This window comes from Fistularia commersonii, chromosome 36, assembly GCF_037954325.1.
Source record: "Fistularia commersonii isolate RoL2024-O1a breed Wild chromosome 36, RoL_Fcom_v1.0, whole genome shotgun sequence".
NCBI classification, from domain to species: Eukaryota; Metazoa; Chordata; class Actinopteri; order Syngnathiformes; family Fistulariidae; genus Fistularia; species Fistularia commersonii.
Window position 1 is genome coordinate 2,118,886 of NC_141319.1, and position 16,123 is coordinate 2,135,008.

The window sequence follows — 16,123 nt, forward strand, 5'->3', positions numbered from 1 at the left end:
AAACCTCATGTGAAATTTTTTTTTGCTGTTTTCTCACCCCGCTGTAAACATTCTAACATTCCTTAAGTCATTATTGATACCGCTTCATGTGAACGCGTCAGAGGCAATGTGGCAAACAATATTGCTGGGGTCCGTTGTGCTTTCTGTCTGTTCCTAAATTGTGACAACCACCAAAACCACTTCCTGAATAACCAAGGTCTCTGGCGTGAACAGTCATGTCACTGGTGGCGAAAGAAGCAAGCTTCCAGACACTTTGAGACTTCACCGGAGTCGGGCCCGACGAAAAAGCCGTACACAAGTGATCAGAGAGGGCGGTGCTCGCCCTGACCCAGCCAAAGCGTCAGTTCTCGGCCTGCGACTCATCATTCTCACTTTCCCACAGATGAAAGTGTCATCCATTTAAAATGCAACCGTTCCAAAGTCTCGGAATGTGCCGTTGATACCGAAACAAAAGTTTGAAGCGGTGTCTTCGAAACAGCGTTTTGAAAATGGTTGACCTCGTCAGATGATGAGAATATGCTGGCACTTCTTTTAAAGTTTGGAGATAAATATTTGATGAGAAACTACTTTATTAAGTCTTTTTAGGTCCATACAGATGCGCGCCTTTCCACTTTTTGTGGAGACGTGTTCCATTCAGTTAGTTCTGTAACAGCCTCAAGTTAGTCCTTAGCCTCCATCCGATCCTGGTTATTCACATTTGCCTTCGTATTTAATCTGCGTGACAAACTCTCTGTAACAATTCAGCTCTCTCCCCTCGAACCAACACACCGCAAACTGTTCACGAGTCAATTTTGATCTTTCCAGGCTGTTTCCAGTTTCCTAGCGTCGCTGTCCGATCTCCAATGTCATACGACGTGGTGATCACTGATAGTGACGTCTATCAGGTTCCTCAGAGATTCATTCTCATCACTCACCTGTTCACTTTCTCCTTGTCCTTTGTTATTGCAGGTGGACTTTCTCGCTGGGCATTTATTCGACTGTTTGTGATTTTTTTGCCATGTCCAAATTGCTTGGGCGTCATCGTCTCTGTCCTTGTGACGATGTGGGCGCCCCTCCTTTGCTTGATCTATCGCCAGTCATTCACAGAATGAAGGTCGGGATCAGCTCAGGTTTCTGCAATGGCACTTTGTCCAAAAATCCTACTACGCGATGCGTCTCAGGATGAAATCAAACTCCACCATTGCTGTATCGTACTGGTCTTCACTAGCTCAGGATGTTTTTCCTCTTCCTTGGCAAGCGCATACTTGAACCACATCACCCTCTTTGCCCGCTTTCGAGGGTTTCTGGCAAACCTATGTGGATTCTTGAAGCTCGAACATTCTGGACCCCTTCTAACACCCTGAAATAAACTTGTTTCTAAATTCCAAGCAGAAGGTTAGAACTGTCTTAAACCACATGCAATAAATGAATCCATGGCACAGGTGAAACCATCATGACAGCATCCCAACTGCAAAGTGTAGGTTCTAGTTGACCTCAGCAATCCTACCTTTGGACTGATGATCTTGGTATTAGCATTGGTGAATAATGTACATAATTACATCTGATATATCGATTGTAAATCCATCTCCCTTCCAAAACCGCTGGTCTGATTCATATTATATTCCACTAAATTCTTTATCTTCACATATGATTTCATACAAGATAATTGTGTTTCAGCAACCTTCCAAGAGACAAGAGCAGTAATAATCAAATGTATTCTGATGAGGACCAAACTCAGAATAAAGCACTGAAGAGCAACAGTGAATTTGTTTATTCCAGTTATATTCACTTTATGGTGGACATGTCTACAAGGTAATGGCATTAAATCCAAAGAACGAGAATTTGCATCAATTTGCGACAATGTATTTACAAAAATCAATCTGGTTGATAGTACAAGCTTCCGGACGTTTTCAGGCATGAAAATGATTATCAACATAGTCAAAAAAAAAAACTTGACAAAACTTCCCATCCAGTGCATTTTGAAGGAAAATGATATAACACATTATTTACCTTCATTTTTTTACACATGTACATTTGGGGGGTGAGACAACATATTGAGGGTTTTTTTTTTTCTATAAAAACAGCAACAAGACATAATACTTCAGATTACTTACAGAAGAAGATATTAACCAAACCACTTAATCCGGGTCAGTAATAAAAGGATCAGTTTGGCCAAAGTGGTTAAACCTTTGTAACTGCCATGGTAGCATCGTGATAAACAACAGCAATCTCCAGTGAGAATAAAGAGATTTTTTAAGAATACCTGGTTTCGCTTTTGCAAAATGGCATAAATTTAAAAAAAAAAAAAAAAAAAAATGAAATTAAATACAAGTAATAATAATAATAATAATAATAATAATAATAATAATAATAATAATAATAATAATAATAATATCAAATAAAATTTCATGTGGAAAGAAAACTTTTTCGTTACTGGAAAACTACAGTGCCATTTAACCAGACTCTGTAAATACACATACAAACACATTATAAATATTCTTTCATTTAAAGTCAAGAGCCTTCATTGTAGATTTCTATTAGATTGTCAAAGGTGTGTTGCAGGAAATGGTGAGGTCTAATCACACTGCAAATGTGCGGACGCTTGGACACAAACGGGGGAACAGAGTTCCACATTTATAATAATGCAATCTTTATGTTACCCAGGGGAAAGGAATTTATAAAAGGGACAAATGAAAGTTTGTGCTTCTTTTGTCAACAAGGCAACGCTGTCCTTGATCTATGTCCCTGACAGCAACTTGAAGTTGAAGCAGACATAATAACATTGGTAATAATAATAATAATAATAATAATAATAATAATGGCAACATTAAAAACTTTTTTGACATCATACATTTTTAGTTGAAAATGATGGAAATTAAAAAAAAATGTTGTGCTCCGAGCAGCTTCACATTCAGTTTGGTCCATAAATGTTGTGCCAGGAAACTGTTGTCTGATAGTTGATTTACTCACAAACTCACACGCTGTTGTTTTCATAAAGATGTCAGACCCAAGACAGAAAGCTAAACTTGGTATTGTTAGAACTAGTTTTTTGCTTATTTTAGGTAACTGTCCTGCTTGTCATGTATCCAGCTATTTGGGTTTTTCTCTTGTTTTTTTAAACCCTTCATAATGGTCATTTGTTTATGAGCATTTTTAAAATCTATCAGTAATTTCATTTCTTTTTCTAACAAGAGTGAAAATAACTTTGAATACAATGAATCAAAGAACTATCGACGGCATTTTCTTGCTGATTTAAAGTCATTTCAAGCTTTGATATTCTACACTAACATGCAGGAGAGAACCAGCTTTCAGAGGCAGAACAGTTTTTAGTAAATGAAGTTGCACAGTGACGATTATCACATTACATGGTAGAACCGACACCATGGTGACTTACGAATCACAACGTGTTTTGTATTGCTACATCGCCAAGCTGTAGTAACTGAGGGAGACAAGTCATTACATCATTTGTGGAGAAATATGAAAACTAAGCCACATAAACATCCGCTGTTTGTTACAGCTGCAGTTCAGGGCATTAAATAAGGATTCAAGTAAGTTCAGGAGATGTTGGCGCAGTGAAAATTAACTCTTCATGTTATCAACCCCATGAGCCATTTCAAGTGAAATAATATTAAGTATGGAAACCCAAATAAGTCAGATCCAGCACCTTTGATATGACCTGACTTAAAAAAGATTTGTTATTGAATGTCTACATATGATTCTTTTTATTTGAATATTTTTCAAGTTTTATGGCAGTTGTCAATTAAAATTGTAGTTTCTTGCTAAAATCAAAATTTTATTAAAACATGCCTGAAAATCAAATTTCCCACCCCAAATTTGAAAGACTTTATCTTGAGAAATTTTCAATTGGAAAAGAAAATGGGAAAAAATTGGGAGAAAACAAGGAATATTTGCAGGTGTTTTAGTTAAAGCTCAGATCAACGGTGCTAATTGGGGTTACTCTTTCACTGCTGCATTAACAGGCCTTTCACAGACGCTAAAATTAAAAACGCCGAAACCTCTATGGGCACTCACAGAATTGCTGTGTCGTAATCTTGGATGTCACTCGACGGTTCCTTTCTTTCACATTTTCCCACTCCTTCGGCCTTCAGAGGCTGAAAGAAGGCGAATGGCCACAGAACAGCACTGTGCTTGATTGAATTGGCTCAAACCCGGAGCCCCCGGCATTATAAATCCCCAAAAAGCCGACGCCCCAGCAATACACACAAAAGTGCTCTCCCTCCCTGCTCATCCCATCAGTTGCCGTGGGTTACAGTGCGGTTTCCCGGGAAAAGCTAAGCGAGGCTTCCATTTTCTCTTGTAGGGCGTCTTCAGTCGGAAGCTGAGGGAAAAGATGAAAACAAAAAATAGATGATGCTCTTAAATTGGGATTCTTTATTAGAATTCCACTGTCAATGTATTCTTACATAGTGTTTGTATGCGAAAAAGTGTGACAATGTACAACAAGGATCAGAAACACTGGTTCTGCAAATGGCTTGATGTCTTAATTTAATAATTATATCAACAAGTCAAATTAAATTTCTACATGTTAAGTAACTTAACAGAATACTGTTGAGTATTCACCAACAGACACCTGCACAGAGAGCTATAAAATATGTATGTGTCTGTAAAATAACTATATTTTAGTATCGGATTTCAGTTCTATCTGAAATAAATAGTTTTATTTTGATTTGTATCATATTTTTGTATTTGTAGATGCAAAATACAACAGACACAAACACATGTTAATGCATGGAATTCTCTTCTTTATGATTTAGTTGTTAGACTGATGACGCCTGCCCATCATTGAAAACAGTCCTTGTGAGTCTTGGTTTCTCCACTAGGTGAGGCCAATGGCACACTTGATGCAACTTGGGCTGCGGTCTGAGAGACCAGCGGAGTCTCGAGACCTCAGACAACAGAAAAGTCATTCTATCGGTGAAGTAACATTTTTTCTAAGCATTTCATCGATTTTGGAAACGAAACGAGGAAACGAAACTCTTTACGGTGGGACATGAGAATTGCGTTGAAAGGGGAAATGTGTCTCGGCTGGGGCAGAGAGATAGTATGAGGTTCACAGGGTTTAACCAAGCAGTGATATAGCAGCCTGAAAATTGACAGAATGTCCTGCTGTTCCTCAGAAACCATTAGATATAATTGCCAGGCAGCTGATCTAGACCCGAGAGCAGACAATTTTATGACCCCGGGCCTTTTCAAGAGCTGGAACGGACTCTAACGGCGACTTAATGTCCGGACCGACGCCGGAAAAAAAGGCATATGGCAGCAATGTGTTGCTGAGAGCTTCTTGCCCTAAGGTCACGTCGCGGGGAAACCTTGAAGGAATGTTCCAGACAAATACAGTCTGACACGAAGTGGTCGCTTGGAAAGACAGCCTCCAAGAACAGAGGAAGATGGATGATACGTAAAGAAGAGCTGGCAGAAAAATCGAAGGAAAAGAAGGGCGATACCATAAATGCGTGAATTGTATAGAACCCATTATGGCGTTTATTCCTTATCAATAAATATTGGTAATATTTTCGCATATCCGTTCCCCGTCCCCATAACAAGCTGAGGGCTTGTCTGATCGTTGTGCGAGGACAGCAGGTATTCAATGCTTTTTGAGCTACTCTTCTTGTATTTCACATGCAGGACTTGAAAACATGTATTCTCTATTACTGGGAATGCAGGGGCAGGTAAGGAGAGCAGTGTGAGAATCAATTCTATTCATCCTTTGTACGCACCTTATGGCATTCATACACACCCTGAATATTTCAAGCAAAACCATGAAAATCTATCGAGTATTTATTGCATCCTTCAAAAACAACATTCTGTATGCCAGACAGTCCAAGCATTTAATTAATATTTTTGTGAATGATGTTGTAAAGGATGCCATTTAAGGCTTTAAAATCATAGTCTTGCAAATATATTGTTGTAATATGACTTTGCTCTCATAATTACTGAACTCTAAATACTGTTCTGACTTTGCTGTGTATATCAGACTTTATAATGTGAATTTTTCTGATTTCATAACTTGAGAAAATAATGTGTTTGCTTGGTGCGGCTGTTTCAACTCTATCTGTGTTGGAGTGGCATTGTGTTGGTGTTCGGCTACTCACCGCTTCTAGATGGTTGCTGTCAGCTCCAATGTTGACGTTGTGTCTTTTTAGGTCAGACTTTATCAAGGCTGAAACATTCACACAAATAAAATGTGATGTTTCTTTTGACAAGTTAAAAATATATACTCAGAAGCGTGCGCATATACACATACAGCCTACCAGTAAGAAGTATTCCCACAAAAATCCATGTGCAAAGGAAGAGGTTTCCTGCCAGAGGTTTATAGTTTGTCAGTTCACCTTGGATCAGAGTGAATATGATCCCAAATATCTGTTGCACACACACACACAGACACACACAGACACAGACACACACACACAGACACAGACACACAGACACACAGACACACACACACACACACACACACACACACACACACACACACACACACACACACACACACACACACACACAAAGATAAGCAAATTAGAGAGATTCATGCAAACATAGATCCCCTGAAGGGAAAAGCTGAAAGAAGAGTGTCAATATTACAATACAATTACAATATTTGCCCACAATAGTTTGTGTGTCAGTTATTGATCCCCACAGCAGAAAGTAGGAAAAATTTTTGATTGCTCATCCATGAACCCTTAGTCTGTAGAGGTTCTCAAGTCATCTAGGTCATGGAAACTTCTTGGCAAAATCTTGTCCTGGCAACTGGACTTGAATATCTTCACTTGAAGATGTAAGACCTCTCTTCCGAGGGGCTTCTTCAGTTTAAAGGCCTGTGGGGAGTTTCCAAAGATAACTGCCAAAGTTGTGGGCAGGTCTAGGCTACAATGGCTTGTTATGCAAATGGTAGAGTTGACTAGATCGATGGGGGTCGTTATGCTAACAGAGTTTCGTTAGGTGGGACTAAAGGTACAACTTTTGAAGTTTTACCTGGATTAGAATCTGAAAAATTAACCAACTTCTCAGAATGTGAAACAAAGGAGTGAAACGTGTTGTATCACATAGACTGAGGCTCAGGTGGAAGTTACCGGGGACTAGTTCTGGTGGTGGTTCCCTCTGGGTTGTTTGGGAGTGGAGATGGACTTGCTCTATGTGTGTTTATCCGTCTTACTATTGCTCCCAGTACGCCATTGTATGTGGGTGAAATGTTGTGCCAGGTTGTTTTCAGAGATGTTTTTTCCATTTTGAAAAAAGATGGCTTTTTTGACTCTTCTCTCAGACAATCTGTCTTCTCTGGGCCAGAATGCAGACATTGCTGTCTTCAAAGGAATGGCGCTCATCCTTAAGGGGTAGGTGGACCACAGAGTCCTGTCCTGAAGTGGTGACTCCTGTATTGGGATTGTTGAGCTAATGGAGGTGTTGTTAGGTGGGACCCAAGGAACAAAGTTATACCTTTGCAGAGCAAACCAGACCCACCTATAACCCTGGTAGTTATATTGGGGAACTCCTCAGAGCCCATTAGAACTGAAGAAGCCTCTCGGGTGAGGGGTGAACGTCTTCGAGGGAGAACATTCAAGTCCAATTGCCACAGGAAGAATATTATATAATATAATATAATATAATATAATATAATATAATATAATGTAATATAATATAATATAATATAATATAATATAATACAATATAATATAATATAATATAATATAATATAATATAATATAATATAATATAATATAATATAATATAATATAATATAATATAATATAATTCACAAAATCAGTTATGATTTTCCTTCATGTTGTGATTTTGATACCTGAGCGAAAGCATTGAGTAGCCCTGAAGACGTTCCTTCCGACTCGGGGTAGGTGATTTCCACTCCAAACTCGAATCCCAGAGGCAGGTAACCCGTCATGAAGAACCTGAACCCAGAGTAAGACACACCGTGGTGTGATAGAGACAAACCAAAATTTGATCTCTCTCTCAGCATATGTTAGCTTTTGCTAGCCCTGTCTTTTCAATCCCAAGCCATCAGCAAGCTATTAAAGTTAACATTAGCAAGGACATTTATTAGGCACTATGAGCTAATAACAATGTACGGTTAGCATCCTGAAGCGAAGTATCAGTGTCTGTTATAATTAAGTCTTAATAACCCTGTTTGGCTAAATGTTACATTATCCTTGTATATAAGTCTCCACTGCTTCAGCATATGGTTACCATTTAAGAGCTGCTATAAGCCATCATTAGCTAAATATGAGATTAATATAGCTGTGGTCTAGTTACTATACTACAGCTTGCACATACCAAAGTTACACTAAGTATATACTATAAATACTATATTCTCATTATGAATAAAAGCTCTGCCTTGTAACTGAAGTGTGCTTAAGTGTAGCTGAATACTTGAGAGGAATATGTTACTATATTTTAATGTCAGCATCATTATGGTGGTAAGGTGGTATAATGGTAAAATACGTGGCTCCCATTTTCTGAAGTGGCTTGAGAACCACTGTAACCACAATAAGAACATTTAAAAACACATTTCAAATGAAAATACATATTTTGTCAATCGACATTAATATTCAATGAATGCTTATTTTATTTGAAAAAGCTCTGCATTTGACACATTTGTGGTTAAAAAAATGCTTTTTAATTTGACGATCACTGGATTTCACAGGCCAAGTTTGCCTGGGAGTACATGAGAACCCACATAAAGCTGTGAACTTCAAAGTGAAAGGTTGTGAGTAAAATACTCACAGGAGGATGTGTGTACAGATACAACACTGTGAGGAGGATGGTGTTTCTCCACTGTTTGTTTTTACCTGTCGGAAGATCATGTTTCCAGTGTGAGTTGTCCCTGAGATCGTTCCCGGATCAGACACACAAGCTAACCGTGCTGTGGCCAGCATGAGTGGTGGCACTTTATTCCTTAATGTGCAAATTTAAGAAATTTATTTCAAGAAATCCCTTTATAGCGGTAGGGCCCTGACAATTACAAAAGGTGTTATTGCTTTTTCTTTAATGATATTTCAAACTGTATTCCTGCAGTTCAATTCGTTATTAGGTTTTTGTGTTTTTCAGCTCTCTCTGTTGCACTGTTTTTATTTTTCTTGCTGGTTTTAAGACAAAAAGTCAAATCCTGGGTAATGATCGAGCAGCAAGGACATTAGCGAGCTTTGACACAGCTACCTTGAGATCAAATTTTGCTGGGCGAGTGCTTTTGACTAGTTTATCAACTGCTACAGAAGGGATGCAAATTTGCTATTGCTCTTCTCCCTATATGTTTGAACTGTATGTCATATTTACAAAGTTGACTTTGTCGATGGTCGGTTTGGCTGTTGGTTAAGCAAAACCAACTCTATAGGCATGTTTAAGGGACAAAAGTCTTATATTACAATAACAATACTGGGGATTCAATTTCAAATAAAACTAGAAATTAAAAATTCCCAATTAAATAGTCCCTCCTTGCTTATTATACTGCAACAATATAAGACTTTTTTTAAAACAATTTCATAACTGTTGTTTTTATTCCATATGTACGTAAAGTAAATTTCACAATAAGTAACAACAGAGGTTTAGTTAGTCTGAAATTTACAGTGACTTGGACACCTTTCTAACACACTCACATGTCTCTCAACCCCCAAATGTACGCGATTGTGACACTCTGGAACTTTCTGTGAGTAAACGTGGTCGGTCATACCCCAGGACGCCGGCGGTGAAGAAGACCAGGTAGATATTGTCGAGGTTCAGGGTGAAGCTGAAGACCAACATTCCCAGGAAGGACAGGCAGTAGACTATCAGGGTGGTCATCCTGAAAGCAGCAGCACAACAAAAACATGTTTTTTTGGATTTGTACAGCTTTTATTTTTGGAAAGTTGTATTTTCTCCAAAATGTTAGTTATTAAATGTGGCTCTAACAACCTTTTTTTTCATGAATTTTTTTTTTAATTCGATTGCTTTTGGAGTTCCATTTTGTTTTTTTTTTGTCGGGGTGGTGGGGTAGTCAGCTTGCTTTCCTTTCACATTTTTTCTTAATTTCCGGGTCATTTTCGGAATAATTCAACCTCTACTGTAGTTCGTTCCAAGTCTCATTTAATTTCTTGCTCATTTTCAAGGTACTTTCTAGATATACCTTGTTAATGTATTCTCCCGGATGCTGTCTATCAGGGGTGTGCCACCTACTTGTAGGTCTTGGTGTGGTCCAGCCACAGGCCACAGAGGATGGAGCCCACCATCCCAGCGACCACCAGGGTCAGACCGATCCTGCCGGCATTCACTTCCTGGTTCTGATGAAGACAAGAAGAGGATAAACATTCAGCGAGGAAACCAAATAGATGACAAGAGGACTTTCCTGCAGGTTGGTTCTCATTGACCTTGGCCCATTTTCTGGCCAGTAATCCTGAATGCATTTTATGAATTTTAAGACTGATCAAATCCAGGTTCAGGTGGAAGAAGAGGGCATTGCATGTTCTGTGCACAGTCATGTGATGGATCAGCTGAGAGACAAAGCCTTGCAAAGTAATGCCTGTCTGTGTGTGTATATGTGTGTGTGTCTGTGCGCACGCGCGTGTTTGCATGTGTTGGTGGACAGCAGGAATGTGTGAAAGTAGCTAATGAACGGGACAATAAGCTCATGTCTCATCTCAGCCCCTCTCACTGTGTGTTTGCCGCCTTTTCTCTTTTTTCTCTTATTATTCCATTCTCTTGCTACTTTTGAGGAAGCCTAATTTGTTCAACAGGCAGTTTTGACCTCATTTTCAAAATCTTTTTTTGCCAAGATTTGAGCACCCTTTAAGAGCTGAAAATAATAGTTTGTTAATTAGAATTAATTCCTCAAGTTTAGATTTGCATTCTGCTCATTTTCAACAGAATTTCAAAGTCAGGTTCTAACAAATTATCAGTGCAGCGGTTTGTGTTAAAGGATGAACACCTCCCAGTGAATAGCGTGTGTGTGTGTGTGTGTGTGTGTGTGTGTGTGTGTGTGTGAGTGCGTGTGTGTGTGTGTGCGTGTGTGTGTGTGTGTGTGTGTGTGTGTGTGTGTGTGTTGGTGGGCTGCTGGAATGCGTGAAAGTAACCACGGACAATGAAGTAATGTCTCAAAGCCTTTCTCACTCTTACTCCCCTTTTTTTTCCCACCTTCCTTCTCTCCATCCCTCCATCCCTTCATCAAGCTGCATGGCTTCCTGAGCAGACTGTCTGACTGTGGCTGACAGCATGCGATGAACTGTCTGGAAATGTCTAGAATTAAAACCTTCAGTGACTCGCACTATCTCTCAACTGTGTTTCCGATACAAACGGGGAAAGCATCAGAGCAGCGTTTAATTCGACCATAATTCATTTTTTGATTGGAGTTATTTATGTGACCTTTTTTCCTCATTCAAATAACTTAACATTAAGAATTTTATTTGTGCTCTTTTCTTCATTTTTGATACATAAATTTAAGGTGAGTCACTGATAATTGTTGCATTGCTTACTTTTGTAATTTTCGAGAAATATTTCATTTAAGAAATATAATTTCATTTTTAATAATCTTGTGAACAAATATTACATTCTACTCCTCCAGGTTATGGTACTGCTCATTTGAAAAAAAAAAAATCTTAAAGACTTGGGAGATATTTCAAAATTCAGTTGTTTTTCAAATAGCTTTCTTGCATATTTTTTGGGCTTTTTTTTACTCATTTTAAAGTGACGTTTTTATTTACTGTCTCATTTCCTACTTACAGTAGTCAAATTAAATAAGATTAAGACAAATCAAGGGAGCACTGATCAGGAGATACTGTACAAAGATCAGAAGAAGGCAACCTTTTTTTTCATTATCATGATGTTAATGATATTTACCTGTAACCTGAGACTTTAAGTTTTAAATCACAGACTGACCCTCTGAGTGATTCACCCAAACATTCTCTCTGTGATTAGAAACAAGAGAAGGAAACACCTCGTAGTGGTAGATGATCATCTGATTGAGAAGTGTGGAGACTGAGTAGAAGGCGCCGGTCATTATTCCTGCGGGAGCACAATACTTTGTCAAACACTGACCGTTAAATCATCCAGATACAGATCATCATGTCCCAAAGAGCTCAAAAACTACAAAAAACGCAAAAAAAAATTCTAAGTATTTCCTAAATATCTTTGTAAAATGCCTTCAAATCAGAGAAAATAGCCCAAAGATAGAAAAAAACATACTTTAAATATTGGAATGAAATTAGAAGAATAATTGCAAAGAATTTCCCTGAAATAAACAATGGGTTTCCTGGAAACCACAATGAGATCAATCAATTTTTCAACCATCTACATCTAGACAATAAAGTATCTAAAAATCAGTAAGAAATTTGCCGACAGTCCAATTCAATTAATTCTAGCTTGACAGCGTTGTATCTTGTGTCATGTAAATTTTAAAGGCTATTTCTTTTGAGTTTCTTCTTTTACTTTTATAAAGGTGGTGGGATTTTTTATTTTTAAAATTTTCATATAGCAGATTTCAAATGATTTTTTTTTATTATTGTAGATTTTTAAATGCTTAAGACACATTCCTGATATTAGATGTTAAGGAGAATTTTTTTGATAATTTGTAAAAAAAAAAAAATTATATTTATGAAAGAATGATTTTCCATATGTCAGGGTTGTCTAAGTTCTATCTTATTTCTTTCACATTCCAAGGAAATTTCAGGGTTTAAGATTTTTTTTTCAATTATGTGAAGGCACTATTTTCCCAAAAATGTAGATAATATGATGCTCAGTCATGAGTCATGTTTGTAAGAATAATTGTTCATCCATTGGTGGAGGGTGAAACTGACCGTAGCTGATCAACAGCAACACAAAGGCCTTGTTCTTGAACAAGTTGATGATAGAACGTTTATAGGAGTAGGTCTCCAGGGGCTTGTCTGGGAGGACAGCCTGGGCCTGGCTGGGGGGCAGGGGAGGGCGGTCCTTGATCACTGCAACACACACATTGCAATCATGAAACAGCGACATGTTTAAGACAACAACATAACAAGACATGCATCACTCCGTCTGAGATGTCAGCTCTTGACAGAGATGACATATGGAATTCATACTGTTTTTTTGAAAATATATTGAGATCTACATAGTCATTGTCCAGGAATACAGACAGTATAATAAGGAATAAAAGTAATAATATTATGAAATGACTGCCCAACTGTCAGAACAACAACATGGCTTTACTCTCATTATAAAATACATTTATGACCATAACATAATTTTATTCTATACATATCATAGCCTGGTTCAAGGCAAATCATAAATTGTTGTTGTCAAAACATAACAACTTTATTAAGAAATAATTAGATTGGTGTGAGGATATCTCATTCAAAACAAAACCAGCTCAGGGGTGTGTTTGTACTCCGCTTTGTGTGTTATGTTACCTCACATGACTTTCATACCATTTTAGGTGACACACATACACACCACAAAGCTAGAGCAGATGGCAGCACACTATCAGTGCACATGTGTGTACCTATGATGGTGAGGATGAAGAGGGCTGTAGAAACAGCTGCCGTTCCATAGAACATGATGCTGATGTTGTGACCCGTCAGCTGAATATCAGGTGTGTTGGGAACCAGGACCGGCGGCAGCAGGAAGCCAATGGCCGTCCCCAGCTGGAGACACAGGGAGTTAGTGTTAAAAGGGACTTTTCTCTCTGTCAATGCTTTCAAGGGTCAATCTCAAAAGACATTTTAATACTATTTAAAATGATTTCAAGATCACTTTAATTTATTTCAGGCCCTTTTCAAAAACTATCCATCCATCTTCTACCGCTTCCAAGGTTGGGTCGCGGTGGCAGCAGCCGAAGCAGAGAGGGCCAGACCTCCCTCTCCCTGGCCACTTGGTCCGGCTCTTCCAGGGGATCCCGAGGTGTTCCCCGGCCAGCCGAGACATCATTTCTGCAGCGTGCCAGACTCTGGTTGGACATGCCAGTAGGCGTCTGTAGGCGTCCAGGAGGCATCGGACCAGATGTCTGAGCCACCTCATCTGACTCCTCTCCACGTGGAGGAGCAGCGACTCTACTTTGAGCCCCTCCAAGACTGGCAAGCTCCTCACCCTATCTCTAACAAGGTAACTCATCCTAGCAAGGTCACTCATTCATGAGTAGATAGGTAGACGGATAAAGCAGTAGTCCCTGGCACTGACCATTGCTAGTTCGATTCCTTCCCTCCTCCAAGCCTGCTGAAGTGTTACTGAGCAAGATGCAAAACTAAAAATCTGGTGGCTGCCAATTCCACATTGTTCATTCATGATGGAGTAAAAGCAGAGAGATGCTTTCCTCCGGGTGATTAAGAAAGAGAGTTTTGGCTCCGCTCCTTCTCCACCGCGGCACACCGTTTAGTCTGCATCACTGCTGACATTTGGAAAACTGTTTCCACATCATTTGAAACGGATTTTCATCAGTTAAAATGATTTCTGAGGTTTTCCTGTTTAGTCAGAAAATATTTTTTTCTCATATTGTTTGTCTGTCATTAAACAGCTAGAACAGAAACAGGGATATCACGTGACCGACCTGATTTCCGAGCACGGCGGTGGCGCACGCTGTGGAGACCTCCCGCGGTCCGAACCACACGGAGGCGATGCGGGACGGCAGGCCGAGGATGAAGACCTGCGCCACGGAGCAGATCACCTGTGCAGCCAGCGTCACGCCGTACAGCTCCGGGCTGACACTGGCGCACTTCAGCCAGGCGCCGGCACAGTTGAGGCCGGAACCGAGCAGCGCCGTGAGCCGCAGCCCTTTCCGGTCAAGCAGCCAGGTGGCGGGGAAGATGAGCGGGACGTAGGCGAGCATGTAGACGATGGAGAGCCAGTTGACTTTGTCGTTGCTCACGCCGTAGTAGCGGGTGAACACGCTGGTTATGATGCTGTACTGGATCCACTGGAAGGCGTTGACGAGCGAGTACGAGCTGAACACGAGCAGCACGGCGAACCGGCGCCAGTACAGCCTGGTCTCCGCGCTCTTCCCCTCCTCTTTATCCCCGCCTCCCCCCGCAGCCGCGCCGGCTCCGTCGCCGTCCGGCAGCATCGCTTCCGTCTCATCCGGTTGCGACTCCTCTTTAAGCGACACCGACTCTGTTTCCGTGGGCTCCGCGGCGTACGCCCGCTCCTCCTCCTCCTCCGCCGCCGCCGCCGCCGCCGCCTCGGAGCTCTTAGCGTCGACGCCGATGTCGTCAGGTGCGCCGGTCCCAGCGCGCAGATGCTCCTGCACGAGCTCGCCCGCTACCATGACGATGGCTAGACGGGGAGTGCTAGCAAGACTGGAAACACCAACCCACAGCGAGTCATTCGGCTACTCATAAAAAATAAAAAATGATAGAGGATAAGAGTTTCTAACAACTCTTTTTAAGAAGACGCCGCCTTCCACCGCGTCCCATGCCGCTTCTTCTACTCGCGAGTGGTTTGTATGCTTCCTCTGCCGGTTCCTCCGGCTTTTGTTCCTGAGCCGCTGACACGCGCCCTTTCGATGCCGATGAGCCAATAGCGTTGCAGCGTTGGCAGAGTCTCCCGGCTCGCGCCTCCGCTTCTGAACCGGTTGGACACAAACTGTGTATTCCAGAGAAATTATTATTATTATTATTATTATTATTATTATTATTATTATTATTATTATTATTATTATTATTACTATTATTATTATTACTATTATTATTATTATTATTATTATGTCATTCTGAATCTGGGCCAGCACCACTCTCTCGAAACCTTCATGATGATACTTCATGATAGTGAGTGCTACTGTAGTCTGTGTAGCTGTACTGTGTAGCTGCCTGTAGTCACTCAGGCAGGTGGGTGGGCTCCTCTTGGGGAGGCGAATGATGGTTGTGTTCTTAAAGTAGGTGGGGATGATGCTCTGGCTGAGGGAGAGGTTGTACGTGGCTGTGAGAAAAATAGCCAGATTATTGGCACAAGCTCTGTGGGCCCGGTTCTGGAAGCTGGCGTTGAAGATGTTGAGGTCGTTCAGCAGGGTGTCTACAGAGATACCAATGCTGGTGGTAGTCCGTGATGTGCTGCAGGCCTTGCCACATCCGCCAAGGGTCAGCAGTGGAGTAGAAACCATCCAGCTTCTCTCGGTATTGCCTCTTGGCTGTTCTGATGGCTGTTCTGATGGCCTTTTTCAGTCCATACTTAGCAGCTTTGTACTCCA

At 40.4% G+C, this 16,123-nt stretch overlaps 1 protein-coding gene across 1 annotated transcript; it reads right to left on the bottom strand.

Moving 5' to 3' along the window:
• Window positions 1-1,735: 1,735 nt before the first annotated feature.
• On the bottom strand, window positions 1,736-15,588 carry flvcr1 (FLVCR choline and heme transporter 1). The gene is made up of 10 exons (XM_086143343.1): window positions 14,492-15,588; window positions 13,451-13,592; window positions 12,771-12,911; window positions 11,912-11,979; window positions 10,159-10,262; window positions 9,677-9,787; window positions 7,796-7,901; window positions 6,252-6,360; window positions 6,093-6,160; window positions 1,736-4,318 (listed from the first exon to the last, which is right to left on the bottom strand). The coding sequence occupies exons 1-10, from the start codon at window positions 15,203-15,205 to the stop codon at window positions 4,247-4,249; spliced, it is 1,635 nt and encodes a 544-aa protein (XP_085999469.1). The 5' UTR covers window positions 15,206-15,588; the 3' UTR covers window positions 1,736-4,246.
• Between the last annotated feature and the right edge of the window lie 535 nt (window positions 15,589-16,123).